Here is a 19187-nt window from a genome sequence, read left to right on the forward strand (position 1 = left end):
ATCTTTTGGATTTCTTAGCTGTCTTTAAGACATTACATAAACTTCTTATTACCTTTTCTATGACTGCTTTACTGAGATAGATAGCCTTATTCTTTGATCTATGCAAATTGTTTTCCAACTCTGAGCATGAAGCATTTTAGTTATATAAATGATTATTGTGACTTTCTGTAGTCAAAGAAAACATTAAAATAATGTAAGATGTATAAAGAAAGCATGAATGCCACTTCTGAACCTTTAGCTCTCATTAGGGTCCCCCTTCCTCGGCAGATACCCTATTTAATAAATATTTTCCACATTTTGTGTCTTTTTTCCTTACATTTTCACAAGGAAACAGTCAATTGCTTTCTTTTCAAGTCCTCAAACCCATTTTAAGGACTTTTATTGGGTAATCTCAAATCACCTTTTAACTACTTTGTTTCTACACTACTGATGAGTCCTCATTCAATGTTCAGATGATCTCTTCGTTTTATATCAAGATTGCCCATTGCCTCACTGCTGTGCAAATACATTAGTCATATTTCCATTATGATGATGACCCTATGCACTTACGCTTTGCCTTTTTTCCTGTTACCTGTCCAGAGACTGTCTTCTTAGAGTTTGAAAGTGTAGGACTGTGGCCATAAGCAGCAGCTTTAACTACAGAATCTCAGTTCTATGTCTGATACTCTTCATCCTCAGTTAAGGTAAGAAATACACAGAGAAACTCCTACTGTCTTCCCACTGTATGAATCTGCAAAATCCTATAATTTCTTTGCACCACCTATCCTTGTTGTATTGTCAGCTGTATTAAAGCTTTATTGTTCAGCAGCTCTTGATAAGGCTAAAAAAAACTAATTTATCTTACTGCCATGAACCTAGCCTCTAGAAGGTCAAATAAGCAAAATATTCAACACATTTATCACTTAGCTATCAATAACTGTCTTCCTAGACATCATCTCTGAGTGCCTCAAACACAGCAGAACTTGTCCTAAAATTTTGCCAAGTATCAATTCTGCTTGCAGCTGAAAGAATGGAGAGCCTTCACCTAGCATGAATTTAGTGAGGATTTTTGCATACCTGCATGCTCAGGGGGGTTCTCTGAGCCAGGGAAGAGCGGAAGCCCTTCCTCCTCCATCTCAAATACACTTGCCACCCTCTTCCCATGATCCTGTGTGCTGAGTTGAGTGGGACCCATGGAGGCCACACAGGCAGGGCTCGCTATAATCTCATCGCTGCAGCATTGTTTCTGCCAAGCAAGGGGCCACAGGCATCTATCTTCAAAGTCCTTAGTTTCTCTCTCCTACTGAAAGTCAGGAAGTACCTGTGGAAAAAACAAACAGATGCAAAAGAGGCAAGAGTTCAACTACTGAGACTATTAACTTCCAAAATCTATTACAAGCAGTATCACAAGCAAGCTTCAAGATTTCGTTTCCGTAATTAGCTTTGCTTTAGCAATGTTTATACTCCTCAAACACAGTATTTTAACAAACTGTGGTAAAAGGTACAAGACCAGCATATTCAGGTGCAAAACGATTATTTCATTGCCAACACATTTATCAAGCAAGACATGTTTTCATTACTGCTAAAGCTAACAGTACACTTCATCCCTCATCTCTCCAAGTGTGTAAGAGGGAACCTACTGGCATTATAACCAGTGGCCTTCGTTAAAGCTTCCAGTAACAAATAGCTCAGTGCTGCCAGCTTCCCTGAATTTTGGTGTGTGTATTGCAGAGCATATAGAAAATCGGAAAAGAAACTTTTCATACAATTATTTAGCAGACTACAAAACATCAAATTTCCCTCTATCAGTAGCCAGAGACTGTGATAAAGGTCGATGACTCATCAAAGATAAGGATGACATACCCTTCCCCTTACCTACACTAAGAAATTGAAAGCCAGCAATCCTCCCTATGGCAAATGGCCATGATGCCATTCTCAGGAAATGGATTCACTATCAACCTTCTGAGGACACCCTTTTTTGGAAGCATGTTCATTATACAGTCCTGACTCCAGTACAGAACCTGAAACTGGGAAGCAAATCCAACCACTTTTTCCAAAAAGCCCCACCTGCACAGAAGAGGACCCTCCTCATTTGATTGCACAGATTCAGTGAAACTGATGCAAATTGCTAATGTAAACACGCCTAAGCTGATTGATGTCAGTTGATCTTAACTCAGTGATTTACCAATGCAAGCTAAAGAGATTAACTGATTTAAAAAGCAACTACGTGAAAGGCCTGTACCAGTCTGAGTGATTGAGTTCAAGACTGGAAACCTATCAGTCCCTGAAAGACAGGAGGTGACAGAAAGCTCTGAAGTAGCCCAGATACAAGAGCATCAGGCAAGCAGGGGCGTGCCTCACACACTGTAGTGCTGACCATGAAGAGGCAGAAAACCACTGTCCCAGGTCCCTTCTTTCCTCCTGGATATTTGGACCAGACCACACAACTTTGCTCAGAATGTCAAAAACAAAGATGAAAGTAATGCTTCCACAAATGAACCCGCTCCCAGAACTCTGAAACAAGCATCAAGTATAAAAGTAAGTCACACTGTCAAGCCTGCTGAGCTCCTGTCATCTCCAATTACACTGTGGATGCAGGTGTTAAAACCCACAGGGCACATTAATTCACGTGACATTTGTAAACACAGCCTCAGACTGCATCAGGAACTCAGAGCTCCCTTCCCTGAGGGAGCTGGAGAAGCAGACTGTCTAGGATAAAAGCAGTGACAGCAAATAAAAAACTTAAACTTCCAGACAGAAAGAAGTCCTACTATGGGAGAGTACAACCTAACCGATGTGATTTCCAACCAATCTGAAGAAACTCACAGTCCTCAAAGGAACAATGTGGCTACCACAATCAACTTTTTTTTAAAAAAAAGTGTCCGCAGAAAATCTTGCAGAATCTGAAAACCTTGTGGAAGCAGCATAGAGCATCAGATGGAGATGGGAACTTTACTGTAATCAATCCAAACCCAACTTGTATTCCTAGTCCTATGTAAGTTCCTCACCAATGCTGACACAAATGTCTCTGGACGTGTTTGGGCATGAAACAAGAAAGCTAAGAGTAAGCCTCTGCATCTCCACATTCCTTTAAACCACGCAAAAGACTCAGTCAAAGATTAATTATTGTGCAGAATGAATCACCAGCACTACTGCAGCAATTTTTCAAAGGAAGGGTTTGATCACTCATCTGAGGGACTGAGTGACAGTGCTCAGGCCCAGGCCTTCAGTTGAGTGACCCATTCTTACTGCACCCCAGCCACAACTGAAACTTATTCCAGAAAACAAAAGAGAAGGGTACAGTCTGATGGGATTTCAAAATTGTGTGATCTGCACAACGACTGACATTGCAAGAGTGAAACTTGGTGTCAGCAAGACGTCTGGAGCCCAAAGGGGAGCGTCTGAGAGACTGCAAGCTACCAAGAGGGAGGGGAATATAAATCCATGCGCACATCCAGGACATGGCAACAGAGAGGCCACTATAGGTGCTGCAGAACTACCCAGTGTGTTCCTGCTTCATGCACCGTCCTCCAACCTTCCCAAAACAGAATGGGCCAGACAGAAAAGGTTACTTGTCTTCTCTGCTCCTACGACAGAGCATTTTTTCTTTTGTAGGCGCAGTTGCAGGTTGCAGAAAACTGACCTGACCACAAACAGCAGCACTCTGGTGCTAGGTAAAGAAGCCTACTGAGCATTTTCCTCACATACACACAAGTGAGAGCCTGTATGACAAGGCCTGTGGCTTAGTTTTCACAGAAATGCATGAGGATTGTTTTCACATGACTAAAAAGCTTGCAGAGTTTTGTACTAATATTCATGTTATTAGAGCTTCACACCTTCCAATCTGCACCGCCACTTCAACAAAAATGCAGAAAGGTGATGCAAGACATAACTGCAAGAGGGAATACTGTCTTGACACAGTCTGCTCTGCTGCCTCCCACTGTCTGTCTCAACTCCTTTGGTTTCAGAAACCAGGAGTGGCCATGTGACAAAAGATGAAGCAATCACTTCTCTCAAATGCAGCATTTTGAAGAGAGTAACCTGATGAGCAGACATACCCCAGTGAGGAAACACGTAGAGATGAAAGGCTGAGGGAAACAAATTTCTTCCAGCCTTTGCCACCCGTGTCTCAAATATGACACTAAACACTTCTGAAATGTGTCACCATGAGCTTCACCCCACTCCATTTCTTCCGTCTCCCCTTCTTTTCTGAGAAAACAGGACAACTCAGATACTGATGGTCTCCAGGTCAGCACCTTACAACAAAGTACTGTTTTTTTCAGGTACTAAAGATGACAGCCCTGGCTCTTGCACCTCATGCTAAATGCCAGAAACATTCATCAGTTCTTCCAGCAACAAGCCAATCCCATTCCCTCAGCTGAGTCCTCTTCCTAAACCAGCTGAAACACTTACACATTCTTCTGGAGGACTTTGATCTGACCTGTCATCAACAGACTAAGCTACAGAATATACCGAACTGTTGTCCCATGTTCACTGAGGACAAGTAAAGGAGATACCATTGGGTAGCACAGAATATACAGAAATCAAATGAGCCAAATGCAGTTACTGTGACACTTCTGCTAAAGAGTGCTGTCCTCTCCCTGGTATTCTTAGTTTGGCACTTTCTGTGAGGAGTTTAAGGATCAGGAACCAGACCAGATGCAAGCACATTTCTGAAGAAACTGTACTGTGTAACACATGAATAATCAGAGAAACGGTACAACAAGCCATTTACCTCCAAATAATGGATGCTCAGAAGAGTAGCATTTTAGGAAGTTTGTTCAAGTCTCTGTGATCCTTCAAAACAGGATTTACTCATTGCAGTCCTGGCCGTGTAAATTACAATATCCTACAGTTTCTGCCAAGGCAAATATTTAGAGCTATGTTTCAGTTCTGTAACGAATCACAAGCAGGCACTCTGCAGAGTGTCAGCATCAGCAGAAGAGACCGCATGTTTGTATACATACACTAACGTGACTGTGCTCACCGTGTGTCAACAGTGCACCTCTCTGCAGGGCCCGTAATAGGCTGCTGGTGAACAAATACATCTGACAGGAAGGGCTATCTTTCAGAGGTAACTAAAGCAGGGATATAATTCAGCATTTTGTCTTCTAAGTGTGCTCTGACATGCGGTATAGATTCACACTGGCTCCTGGCATTTATCTCTGAAAGCTGGGCCCACAGCAGTGCATAATGACCTCTGCTGAAACCTAAAGGCACAACTCACACAGTGATAATGCTACTATGGGTATCAAATGCTGGCTGCAGATCTAAACGGCCAAGAAAAAAAAAAAAACAACAACAACAACAAAAAAAAAACAGTCAGACTGAGCTTTCATAGGACTCAACAGCACCAGCAGAGAACTAAGCCCCTTGAGAAACACCACTGCTCCAATCCTTTCATACAGAGTAACTCTATTTTGGGACCTAATGCTTTTCATATACTGTGTCTGGTGTAGCAGCTGGAGTATTTTCACAAATCTTCCCTAGGTTACTACCTTGTAGCTGTTTCAGAGAAAAAGAGATTATTCCCAGCTCATCTTGGATCATTCTTCTTCCTTCCTTCTATACCGTCACATTTCTCAAGAAATGCTGAAACAGATAGCAAGTCTATGAGTGAGGCAAAAATATACATATGACACATTTCAATTAGGAAAAAGTTGAAAAAGACACCTTGTACCTTTCAAGACAGAAAATGAATCTGTCGCTTTGAAAATGATGTAATAGTACACGTCAAAACTCATGTGGAAAAATAATAACTTCAGACCGACAATGGGAGAGACAAATCACGAAAATGTAAAATGTGAAAAGAAGTGCAACTGGATACAGTAAAGAATGATTTTGAACAGCATGTTTACAAAGGATAGAAAAAACAGTTTTGCAACTCTCAGGGAACATTAGCTCAGTGGCCCTGCTGTAAATCCCTCTCTCAGAGAACTGCAGGGACACCGTTTTGAAATCACATTATCCATTTTGATCTCCCAGAAGCATAAATGCAACTGCAAACTGGAAAGAGTTTGTTAGCCACTGTCAGTCCCAAACTGATAAAGAAAAGCTACAGCCTACTGATTGCTTTCATTTGCTGTCCAGCTAAGCTGCAGCTGACCATGAGCAGCTGTCCAAGATTGCAGCTATGCTTTGTGAGCCTTTTAGGTTGTTGCCACCATTGACTATTATGCAGAAGAGTCCTACAAGTCACTCCCAGCTGCATTCCCATTTCTTGCCCTCAAGTTAAGGGTCTTAATTGCCACCTCTCCCTCCCTAGGTCAGCTCCAGAGCCTGCCTCCCCCTGTCCCCTGCCTTACTTGGGGTTTTACCCCTGCTGCTGACCAACTCCTTTATTTCTCATAACTTTGCTGATTCCTGGCATGGCCTTTGCCCAGGCATTTGTCTCTCCCTTTGAAGTGGGCTCACTGCAGCATCCAGCTCTCACTGAGTTTTGTTTGGTCTCAACACAAGGCACGCAGTCTCCTACCCAAGTCAAGCATGGAAACCACCACAAAGTTCAGAGAACAACAGCAGAAGTGACTAACAACTGGAAAGATTAAAATAAACAAATGTATGTCACTTGGTTGAAAGAGTACTGGGAAGAGAAGAAAGGTGTAACAATGGTTTCTTGAAAGGTTTTACTCTGAAAGACTGTGTGGCTGAAAGAACACTGAAAAGGGAAAAATCTGGCTATTACAGAAAAATACGCTAAAGCAGAGTTCTGGGAGATTGGAAGTCTCTATAACCTTCTACAATTACACCTTATAATTACAACCAAAATGCAAAGAGTTCTATGGACATATATGAATCTGAACATAATATGACTTAGCTATTCTGTGAGTGAAGAGTGTCTACTATGAACAAACAATGGTAGCAACAGAAGTTCCAAGCCAGTTTCATCCTACAACAGGCAAGCAGGAATGTAGGACTGAAACAAGTGAATAAATGGCTTAGCAAAGTGAATTAGAATCTTAAGGGACAACTGCATGACCAAACACAATGCAATAAAACAGGGCAGAATAAGCCCAAAGTACTTCTGCTTTGCTCCACATAAAAAGTCCAAACAAACAAACCTGCTCTTTGCCCATGATCTGCAGAGTGCAAGATTTATTTCTTTCCTGCAGAACCTGTGGACTCCCTAATTTTGGAAATATGGCTTCCCAAATTTTATATCAGATGACGATGGAATGCACTGACTCCAGTCCCACCCAGGAAACTACATGCTCTGCAAAGCTCACCCCCAACAGCAAATGTTTTGCAAGTCAGCTCTCCTGCTCACATGCCTCATCCAGCAGCAGGTGCTCCCTGCTCTCTCACCCATCTCTCATTATACCTTGCCTGGCAAAGGCTGAGGTTTTGGGTTTGCCCTTCCCTTCAACTCTTGGTTTCTGCCTGATCAAAGAGAGCCGTGTCAACACAAGGAGCAAGAGGAAAAGGGAGCATACGTGTGACTACTTTCAGGGTGGGTAAGATCCTGAAATGGGCTGTGCCTTTATTTTTCCTTCCTCCCTCTCTCCCAACTGCCAGATGTCCTTGGTTCTGCAACTGAGCGGAGGAGAAAGGAGACGAGGTTATTTGAGTTCATTCACACTGCACACAGGGCTGCTCTCGCCTCTCTTCCTGTTTGCAAGGAAGTATTAGTCCCTCTGACAACCGGAGACAGAGAGAGGCAGACAAGTGGATAGGGGAAGAGGGAAGAGAAGACAGGGGAGGGAAACAGGGAGAGAGGAAGGGAGAGATTATGGTAAGAAGGTAAGACCTTTCCCTGGTTAATGAACTGGAAATGAATAACAAGTGATATCAGGAGTGATGTAGCCACCTTGCTGCCATGTCAGTGACGTTTTAAGGAATTTCCTAAGTTCCTTTGAGCTCTGGAAAACAACACAACCCTGATCTGGATAAAAAAAATCTCTAGCCCTTCCTAGGCTTTCTACTGCCACCTCAGCTTTCAAGCTTCTCCTAGAGTACAGCCACCTCAGGAATGGCCAAAACCAGGGCCTGCACACGCTTACAGCAAGGAAGATGTGACAGTTGTAGCATCCTTCCATCTTCCCCTCCTCTCCAGGCCATTCTGTAAAGTGACAAGTCATCCCTCCTCAGTGTCTGGCCAGGTGAGCTGCTGAAGCCAGTGTACCAACAAGAGGAGGAAACAGAGCAGAGTCACTTTAGAGAGACAACAACTTCTGCAGCACTCTCAGGGATGAACATGAGTAGAACTTGCTGTTTGTAGCTGAACTGCAATAATCCCCCGTGTCTCGCCACGACTCCAGCTCACTGAGAGCTCAACACCACTATCAGCACTGACCTTCAGATGGCAGGAAGCATGACTGACTCTTTGATAGGGGCTTCCTACAGGAAAAATCCCATCTGTGCTCCTCCCAGGAGGATGAAACACTCAGAGCAGCTGCCCCCTCCTGCTAGCAGAAAAGCAAAGGGCAGCTCTGTGCCACTTCTTGGGAAAAGGAAGGGAGGGAATCCAGCCTGGGTCCATGTCCACAGAATGTGTCAGCATCAACTATAATATCAATTTTTCCCTACGGAAACTCACTTTAAATTGGAAACAACACTCTTTTGCCAGTAACGCTCCCAGCACTCCAAGCAAATTTAGCTATAATAGCAGTAAGTCTTTTTTCCCCTTGCCCATCTAAATGTAGCTATGCAAAAGAGGTTTTGGTTAACCTGTCTGTTTTTCTTTCTAGGCCCCTGTATTGGCTAATTCCTTCACATTTCTAACCACAGTACCAGATACACACACCACCACCACCACAAAAAAAAAAGAAAAAAAAAAAAAAAACAAAAAACCAAAACCACATGTAAAAACAACAAAATTTCCTACTATAAAACAATCTGCTAACAAAATCCCCCTTCAGTTTGGAAAATTGAAGTTGAGGTGTCTGCAGCTCATTAATCCTGCTGCTGACCAGCTTACACATGCTTCATGCAGCGACAGCTCATTACATCCTACTTGAAGGCCAAAAATGCAATCTGATCCCACCACCTCAGTTTCTTTATAAATGCCACTGCATGACATCATGGAAAACAGGACCACAGACTCAGCTTCTTTCTGGATGCCTTCTCTATATTTACTCAGCCATCAATATCTTGTTCTGCGCAATTATACATAGCTATGCAAAACGTAACAGTCAGGCATTCTTTGAAGCAACAGTTTTACAACCCAGAGCTTCCTTTGTCTTCCCAGAGAACAGAGTTTAAAAGAGGCAAGAAGTAATAGTGTCACTGAGATCAGAAGCAATGACAATAACCAACTAGGTCCAAAAACCTGTTTTTTTTTTAAAATGGGGCTTGGATAGAAGCTGGAAGTGAGTGAGGAGAATTAGGGAAGCCTCTCTCTTCAATAATTGTGCACTTTCTTGAGAGCACCACATTACAGAACAAAAACTTCACCATGGATCCTACATTCCTCCTTTATGACCCTTAGTCCCAGAGATGCTATAGCCCTGCCTCAGGGAAACATGAGTCTGACTCATAGCAGATTTGGGAAGTCACCCCAGTGCTATTTCCAATCTGAAGCAAGAGATCAGAACATTAAAAAAAAAAAAAAAAAAAAAAAAAAAAGAAGCAAGAATGAATACCCAAAATAACATCCTGGTAGCAGAGAAGCCAGGGGAAAAAAGGGCTAAACCTAGTCCATAAGGAATAAAAGGACCAATAAGATTATGCCTAGAAAAGAGCATTTCAGGCCTTTTTTCTGCAGATACAAAATGGTAGTGATAAATAATCCCACACCGTACTAAGGTTTTATCTGATTGTTTCCTTAAAAATTTTTTTCATCTCCACTATGTAGTAAGAGAACAATATTTCATGATCCACGCCTAATCTGGCTAAGCACCTTTATCACCTAGAATCACAAAAGGGAAATCTCCTCAGCTCCCAAGGCTGTCCCAGTGCATCTCCTCAACACAGAACTTCAAACTGCTGTTGACTCCTCTGAGCAGGAATATGGCACAGTCCACTCACAGTACTGAGCTACTAAAACAGATAAAAGCAAAAAAGAAGCAGCTGCACCATTTTATCAGGAAGACAAGATGACAAAAGACACATAAAGCCATAGGATATATCATGGCAAAGCCAAAAAGAGAAACAAAGAGAGAACTTAAAAGCCCTCAACTCCTATCTCTGCCCTGGCCACCTTCTCTTTCAAACTGGTCTTCTCCATGCTCTACCAGCTATGAAATTAGAGGACATGAAGAAGAGGGGCTAAAGAGGAAAGAACAGAAGGGGAGGGCTGCTTACAGTAAAACTGTTTGTTCATTTTTTTGACTTCCTCCTTTCCTCCCACCTCAGGAGTACTTCCATCAGCATGCTGCATATCACCCTAACTGATACAAGACTGCTTCTGGGAAACAGTGTCTTAATAATCTCTCTATATAACACTTCGTATCCAAGCAGCATTCCACCCAAAAGCATCAATCAAAACAAATACTACCGCTCACAGAGAAACCAGAAATACAGTACTGGATTGCAAAACAGGCAGGAAACTCATTAAGATTCCCTTCAGGGCAGTAGGGGAAAAGCACTGATTCCCATTCATAGAAGGATCATCCCTAGATGTAGCACAGAGGTCAGGAAGAAATTACAGTACTAGAGAAATACCCATATAAAGAACACATCAGAGGGATACGGTTAACAGAGTTCTAAACTGCTTCAGAGTAAGCTTGACTAGTAGCCTATTTCCCACTCAAGCATCATCGGGGATCTATTTTGTCAGGTTTTGCTTATACTGCTCTTAGAAGAGCAGGAGGAGAGAGGCAGGGTTGCAGATATACATATCCAAACATAGATCAGCCAGAAGACTGCAGCAGAGCAATAAAGGAGATCAGAAGAGCTGCCAAGAAACACAGTGAAGACTGGCAGAGGGGTGCAGGTCAGAATAAAGGACTATTAAGAGCTTTGCTGCAAAGTAAACTTGCCCTGCTTTTGACTACTCTTCTGGATTCTGGCCTGCATGGGCTATTTCTGCTTTGGGGGTCATTGCAACTGAACCCTTACAAGGTACAGTATCAACAAAATAAGGAGGACTTCTCTGAGTTTCATAAAGCCACCAAGCAGAAGCTAGAAGGGAACGGTTAAAGGTCTGAAAATGAGAGAAAGAGCTCTGTGAGACAGGAAAGGAGCATGTGAGAGGGCGTGTGACAAGGCTGCGTAGCAGAATGTGTGTGTCGATCTCATTCCCTTGGAGGCTCTCGGCCAAATGTGGAGCTGAACTTTCTGCAGACTTTGTCCTGCCAAGTCATGTTCCCTTCTCACACTGCCTGACATCACCGCAAATACTCAGCTCGAAAACAGTGCGGAGCTGGACAGAATGCACCGCTCCAAGCCCAGCCAGTGAAATGGCTGCACTCACGGCACACCCACCAGATGGGAAAACAGAGCCACCGACTCTCCTCACAGGTTGTCTCCAAGCACCGAGGAGGCCTCACCCTCATCCATGCAGAAACTGTGCTACCAAGGTACAGACACCCAGAGGTGTAACAGACCAGTGGTTTCCTACTGCCCCAATAACAGCTCAGAACAGATTGGAAGTCTGCACAACAGCTCTAACAGAAAAATGCAAAGGAATGTAACCATCAGAGCATCTGAGCTTGACACAAGCATCCTGCTGCAAGCAGTGCAGTCTATTCCCAACTCTGGCACAACCCTGCCACAAGAAGGGAGCCATCGCACATGACCCAAGGACAAATGAGAAGCCAGTGATCCTGCAAAGACTGATGCTCCAGCAGGGTCTGCGTGAAGCCAGCAAGCAAATATTATCCTATCAGAACACTCCTATAACCCTGACTTCTCAGAAATAAGTGCAAATCCAAGATCAAGGCTGCAAAATGCAGCACATGTACAAGTGTGTGGCAGTAGGCAGTGGGACTAAGCCAACAAGTGGCTCCATTTCTTATTTTGATCCTTGTGTCAAGGAAGAAGGGTGTGGATGGCCCACTGATTCTGGGACACTGCTAAAGGCACCACCCAGAGCGAGTATCAGGGAGTAGCAGTGGAAGATGATACTGAAACAAGGGAGAACAAAGTCTGCAGTCTCTTCTTGCTTTTTTCTTCAGCCTTCACCCCCAGTCGGCTGCTTAAAAGCAGCACTTTAGAAAATGCCCTCTAAATACAACTGATAGGGAAAAAATTCATGTTTTCTTCAGGCAAAGGGTTCTCCTTTCTCCACTCCTGTTCAATTTCTACAGGAACAAACAGCAGCTTGGGAGCTTTCTGCAGACCAAGGAAAACTTTTTCTTCAGTCCCATACAAGCCAGAAAGTTTTGTCCCCCCTTTTCAAACACACACCCATAACAGAGGCTACATTGTATGATGTATAATTATTTCAGATCTTACATTTTAAACTTTTATTTTTCATTTTAAAACACTCCTAACAACAAGAATTCCCTCTTCCTTTGCTAAGGAAGGGGTTCTGATACCTTCCTTAAAGGTGCATGAGTGCAACCTTGCCTGTCCACATGCTACATAAATCTTAAATCATATCCTTACCTAAGGCTTCCTGTCCAGACATGCAGATGCCTGAAAATGTCCATCTCATGAGTTGTAAACACAAAAGCCATCTTTTGAACTTCTTCCTAGCTCTGTCACAGAAATCAGCATATTATTCCTTTCCTGCACACAACGGCCAAAGGTGGGAAGCAGTCAATCAGAAGGCTGGAATCACAAAGTTGTTGTTTGAGGGTCAGGTGACAGCTTTTCCTTCTACTCCTGGAGCTTGCAGCTGGCTGAGCTGAGCTGCCCTGCCTCGGTGGCACTTCTCACGCAAGCCAACACAGGCTGCTGAGGGCTGCCCACAGGACTCTGAGTGTGCATGTGTGCCTGCATGTCCAGGCATGCACCACCACAGCAAGTCCCAAAGGCTGTTCCAGTGCAAGTTCATGTGCCCACACAAAGCTGCATGGGAGTTTCTGCCGGCAGACGTGCAAAAAGCCACTACGTGTGCATCTCCGACTGTGAAATCCTGCAGCAGAAGTCTCTGCCAAGGCATGTGGAGTCCTTTGGGGGCTGGCACATTTCTGCATGTGTGTCCGTGGCAACCAAGACATACTACAGAGCTGTTAGAGAAGCCTACCTGTCTTCATGCTCATTTCATAAGAGCTCTAGATGAGACTACTTAAGTTCCAAACAGTTTCCTTTACATGGGTTTTACACACTGTTTTCAAGATTACACTTGTTAATTTATTTTCTAAGTTAATGGCAATTTATGATGAAGTCTAAAACAACCAATTAAACACACAGAGGCCCTATTCAAGCAGGACATGGCTACTGGAGAATGTTTAAAAAGTCTAATTCCTAAACTCGAGAAAGTCACTAAGTCCAGTGTCAGTACAAAACAGTTCTTTCTTTAAAAGGCAGAAAGATTAGTTTCTTCAATTCACTTATTAAATTAGTTTAGTTCACTCAAAGCTGGGAGAGGCAGCATAAAACGGGTGGGAGGTACCTCTCTCTTACAATCTCCAAATGAAAACAAGACCAGGAATGATGAGTTATGCTTGTTCTAAGACCTGGAAAGAGACAATTACCAAAACCAACCAGTTCATTCTTCTAAACACAGATAACACTATCCTGATAGAATCAGTTATTTAATAGCACACTCCAGCAAGCATATTTTCTGTTATGTATCCAGTGCATGCTTTGTGTGATTATAGTAGAATTATTAAAAGTGCATATTTGATTTGACCTTTTTATTCAAATGCAGTTTTTTACAAGTCACGAGGAAAGAAATTCACCCAGTAATTACAACTGACCATTTTGTAATGTAAACATTTACTGTGATATAATAGCATAAACAGATGTATGCAGATACACTGTATCATCCTGTTTGGCAAGAAACAGTAATAGATGAGCCTAACTGATTAGACTAAAGCTGCCTTTTAAGAAATTATCAAATGCAAAACAAATTCTAAATTAATTATTTAAATCACTATCTTTAATCATGACTTCTATCAGCAAGTGGGAAGCCTTGATTTAAACCAATCGACCTTGTTTGTCTCATAACTGCAGCAAGACCAGTGGGCCAACACTGCGCCACTCCCTGGAGGAAGAGAGAGAAGATACAACTTCCATGTCCTCTTGGTTTCAAGAAATTTTATGAGCATATTCGCCAATACTTTTTAAATCTTAAAACAAACTAGAAAGTCTTTTATGCCAGGAGACACCTACTCTTGTCAGTCATGTGCTTTACCAATCAGTCTGATACTCACCTAACATCTTATTTACATCTCAGAGAGGTTTCTATGAGTACACAATATAACCTGACTCTACAACATGGCTTTTAAATTGCTTCAATTCTCACATCCCACGAGATAGATCTCCTACTTAATCCTTACAGGCACTAGTTTGGGTCTGTTCAAAACGAGAATTAGATTTCTCATTCTCTATCAATTTCTCTTCATTTCTTCACCAGCTTCCCACTAAATACACATTTATTTTTTTCCCCCTTCTTAAACCTATTGGCAAGGTCTGCAATGCTCTGCTCTCCTCTCTGCACTACCTCAGTTAACCTTCGTCCTCTCCAAATAAGATTGTTAAGAGCTTGACAGTGTATACTTCAAAGTGATTTATAATATTACACCAAAACTATGTAAATCACCTTAACACCTTCTTTTTGACACTCCATAAAGCAAGTAATTTTGCTTTACAGGAAATCTGGTTTTGAAATCTGCAGATATAAAAGTACAAGTTACCCTAGCTTTAGGGGTGTCTCCCTTTCGGTGGGAACACAAGAAAGGAATTTGTCTATGTTCCAAATATGGAAAAAGAAAAGTATTTGGTCACAAGCAGGAAGTCACAGAACAAAACTGACACAGGAATGCTAAATAGAGCCATTGTACCATTTCTAAGTAATATATTTTTGAGGTCTGACTGAACATGGACAGCCTCTTTTCATTTAACAATACTATACACATCTCTCAAACCTGAAGTAACTACAATGAAAATGTTACTTGTATACTAGCAGAAGTATGATCTAATGACCAAGTTCAACTTGTTTATAGCCTTAATACAGACCTGTACCTATCAGAAGGAAGCACTCCCCTGAATTCCCTCCTAAGATGAAGTTCCTTCACACCAACACAGTCTCCACAGCCAAGAGAATGTGACTCTGCTTTCCTGAGTTATTATGCTGTGAGGAAAACAAGTTAACACATCCTAGAGAAGATCAGCAGAACGTTCTCCCCCAGTGAAACAAGGTATCTTTGTACAGAATCATAAAATGGTTTCAAATGGACTTAAAAAATCAAGTGGGTTCAACGCCTACCATCATGGGCAGGAACACCTATGACAGTTCGGGAAGACTGACTTTTCTCCAAGGCTGTCAGGTGTGTGAATCTCATTACTTGGTGGGGGAGGGAAAAGAGGGAGAGTGACAAACAATCTGATAAGCTTTCCTATTCAACATGCAGAGACCCACAGAACTGCAACAATGAGATCTCCACAGCAGCTGCTTCCAGAGCAGAAAGCAGGATCATCCTTCAATGCACACAAAACAAAGCACATTATATTCTATGCTCTTCTTTAGGCAGATGGGACCACAACTTCTGAAAAACAGGAACAGTAAAGACTCCTAAATTCAAAACTTGAGATTTTGAAAACTGTCAGTCTTGACAGCCATACAATCACCGGCTACATCTAATTACAAGAGACATACTTCTCACATGTGAGACCATCACCACTTGATCTAACATTCAACAACAGCAAAATATTAATCCCTCTGCTTATTTCAGAACAAGCACACAGAGTTGTGTGGACTAATCCGAGAGAAAGGAAAAGAAAGTCATAGCAATCAAATGCACTTTAACACACTGGAAACACGACTCCTCCTGCAGGTGTAAGACAGGGACAAGGCAGCAAACTCCTGCTCTGTATTTGTACGGCTGTATGCCTGTCCTGCACAGTCTCCCCCTGCCTCCCTGCACAGCCAGCTGGTAAGGGAAACATGCTGACAAGGCACAGGGAGCTGCAGCAGCAGAAACTGGAAACAGCAAGCAACAGCAACCCCAGGCACACTGCCAGAACACACCGATTCTGTGATAAAAGTTTCCTGTCCCTATTTTTTTAGATTAGGCAATTTATTTATATATATATATATATACATATAGTCCCCGCTGTGGTACTCCTCTCTGCATCCCTTCACAACACGAGTAGCTGCAAGTTTCCTCTGGCAGCTACAGAATTCCCATGCAGCTCCACAATGACCCATTTTCTGTCCTCCCTCAGGCTGGAAGGTTTAGGTTTATTTCCTCCACCTTTTATTTTAAGAGTCCGGGAGAAAGTTGTTAAATATTTTCACCGTTTTTTCTCCTGCAAAAGCTGGCCTTCCTGTATGAAAAACGATGCATGGGCATATGCATGTATGAGAAAGAAGCACCACTGCAAGTGCTAGATTTCAAAACGGAGTCACACCAGGAAGCCACACAGTCAGTCTGCCCTCACAAGCCTTGCAGCAGTGGTATCTTCCGGTGAACATGCCACAGGTGTGCTGGCAAAGAAGTGTAGCAAGACCAACCTCCACAATGTGCACCATGTCCAATGCCCTCTTTCCACAGCCCAAATGATAGAAGGGTAGAGCTCAGCAACAACTGGCTGAAGTTTTCAAAAGGTTTTTGTTTCCGTAACTAAAATACAAGGAATGTTTTTCTACCTCAGCTAGGGGGTTATGTCTTGATTCAGACTCAATTAAAATATCAAGCCCACCACTCAGTAAAAGAAATAAAAACCAGGTTTTCTGTTTTCTTTTGTCTGTCCTCAGGTATAGCCTTCTCTCTGACACCCAGGAACAGCAGATCACCTCCATGTACCTTGGAACAAGAAGCAGATCTGAGAGGAGTCTTCCCTACAGACAAACATAACCTGCAGTCATAGCCAGAAACTGACACACAGTGATCCAAACTGTTAGTCAGAAACGTGACTCAGTGTTGGAGACTCCCTCAAAAAAGCCTTGCAGGGAAGGGCCCAGCTGCCCCTTTAGGAAAAAGAAAAGAAGGGAACGAAGTTTCAGGAGACAGAGCATTTCTGTTTCACCCGCGATCCAAGGCTAGCTTCCAGCCCATAACAAAACCCTGTCTCGACAGATCCTGTGGACCCTAGCACCATAAGCGTCAGTGAAATGGGACAATGAAGAGTAACCACCAATGTAAGCGAAGTTACCTTTTAACAGCACCGTGCAAACTGACAGGCGTACAGACAAGTTTCTGTCCTAGAAAACTCACGACCTGGGTTGATAGGATGCAACAGGTGAATGACACAGAGAACTTCAAGCTGAGCAGAGAGGAAAGCTAACAATTTACCACAAAGCAAGTAAACATCTCCCGACAGCACCTCCGGAGACTGCAGACAGACACCCGGGCTCTTCAGATGCACGACAACAGCCACGAGAAACTGGCGCCGCTCCCCAGACGCCTTCGACCACCTTAGCAAAGAGACTCTCCGAGAGCGCGACCGCGCAGTCCCCGCCGGCAGACACCGCGCATCACGGCGGGCGCTGGGCTCCGGACCCAGGCCGAGTGAGTGACCCCTCCCGTCCGCCGGGCCCCACTCGGGGGACGCCGCCAGCCCGGCCCGCACCCCGCCAGGCCCCGGCCGCCTCAGCGGGACGAGCCGCCGCCGTCCCTCTTCCTTCCAGCACCTTCCAGCGCCGCCCGGCCCGGCCCGGGCGGCGCTGCGCTGCCGGCTGCGAGGAGCAGGGAACGCTGAGGCGCTCGGGCCGGCGCAGGCCGCGGGGCAGCGAGTCCCCGTCCCCCGCCGTGAGTCACGGCCCCGCGGGCGGCGAGAAGGAGGCGCCGCCGCCCCCACAGCCAGAACCAGCGCGAAAAGTTACCGGCGCGGGCCGCGGCTCCCGGCGATGCGCGGCCGCCGCCGCCCCCCGTGGCGCAGGTGCCCGAGCGGCGGGCGGGAGGGGCGGCCCGGCCCGGAGCTGCTCCCGGCGCTCTTCCCGGCGTTGTTCCCGGCGCCGCGGCGGAGCTGCCGTGATGTCACGCGGGCCCGGGTCACGTGCAGGCGCCGCCCGCCCCGCTCCGCCCCCGCGGGTCCTGCGGGACGGGGCTCCGGGCCCCCGGGCGGTCCCCCCGCCCGGCGGTCACCCGCGCCCGGAGCCCCGTCCCGCGCCGCGCCCGCCGGCCCCACCGAGCCTCTGCCGCCCGCCCTCAGCTCAGCCCGCAGCAGCGGAGCAAAAACAGCAGCAACAGCGGAACAATCCCAAAGCAGGTGCCGCAGGAACAGCGCGCATTCCCCCTCCGCAGAGAACCTTTTCCTTCCAGCACTCGCCAAGAAGCTCCTCAGTGGTGCGGAGAAAAAAAGAATGCGGCTTCGTGTTGTCCTAGAGATAGGGAATAGAATATAGTTTAAATTCACTAAGCATTCGAGCATGAGCAAAGTAAACATGTTATTCCGTCCAGCTGAGCCTCGTGTATTGCACCAACCCTGGCCTGAAATAACCCCTCTGCTCTTCACAAACAATTTGGCATCTTATAAGACCTTACGCACAACTTTCTAACGCTGCAAACTACGGAAAGTTTTAAGCAAATAAACAGGTGCAAAGGGGCTGGGTTAGGAGCCACTGTGCTTCATGACTCCAAGACTTTTTTGCAAACGCGAAAGCCATGTTTCCTTCTTTTCTTAAAAAAGAGAAAGCGGACATCCTCATTCACCTCTCTCCATGCACTTCCGCGTGGAGATAAACAATAAGTAGCACTAAATTCCTCTACCTGCCTATAATTTTTCCTTCTGCACGGCACCTACGAGATCCTCGCCCAACGATCCAGGGAATGCGCGGGCGGCAGCAGAAGCTGGGTTTCGTCTCACACTCGTCTAATTCGACTAAGTTTCGTAAAGAACAATCAAAACTGGGCAAAACCAGCCAACGCTGGGCAGCCTCTTTGCCAAGAGCCAGAAGCCAGCAGCGGCTTTCCCTTCCGCACGGGCGTGCTCAGGCTGACCCGAGAGATGCGATGATCAGCGACCCGCGACTGCCGGGCTGCGCGTGCCAGGCCGCCTTCCCTACTTCTGCCCACGAGTTTACCCAGGAGCACACGGACAACGTCAGAACACTGTGAAACCTCGTCTCCTAGAGCGAAGCTGCGGCGGGAGTGACACTGCCGCGCCCTCACTGCCCCCCGCTCCTACCGAGCACCTCCGCGGCTGCAGCCCGGGGCGAAGGCTCCGCAGGGCTTACAGCGGAGGCCAGCGCACCGCGGCTGCTCGGGGCGCCG

The 19187-nt window shown here is 45.0% G+C and overlaps 1 protein-coding gene across 8 annotated transcripts in view; it reads right to left on the reverse strand.

The window, feature by feature from the left end:
- Positions 1-19171, reverse strand: part of NR1H3 (nuclear receptor subfamily 1 group H member 3) — a 30910-nt gene extending 11739 nt beyond the window's left edge. The window contains exons 1-4 of one of the 8 annotated variants that reach the window (XM_066187966.1): positions 19102-19171; positions 18224-18295; positions 5478-5571; positions 1057-1300 (exon numbers count right to left, since the gene is read on the reverse strand). In XM_066187966.1, coding sequence (XP_066044063.1) covers positions 1057-1174 — 118 coding nt within the window. In that variant the 5' untranslated portion in view covers positions 1175-1300; positions 5478-5571; positions 18224-18295; positions 19102-19171. Of the gene's footprint in view, positions 1-1056; positions 1301-4714; positions 4838-4966; positions 5212-5477; positions 5572-17127; positions 17200-17298; positions 17330-17797; positions 17947-18223; positions 18296-19101 lie in introns of those variants that run through there. The other 7 variants (XM_066187969.1, XM_066187970.1, XM_066187968.1 and 4 more) reach the window with 7 other exon arrangements.
- Between the last annotated feature and the right edge of the window lie 16 nt (positions 19172-19187).

Source organism: Chamaea fasciata, unplaced genomic scaffold (assembly GCF_029207755.1).
Source record: "Chamaea fasciata isolate MVZ Bird 193981 ecotype frontalis unplaced genomic scaffold, bChaFas1.0.hap1 SCAF_7, whole genome shotgun sequence".
Taxonomy (NCBI): Eukaryota; Metazoa; Chordata; class Aves; order Passeriformes; family Sylviidae; genus Chamaea; species Chamaea fasciata.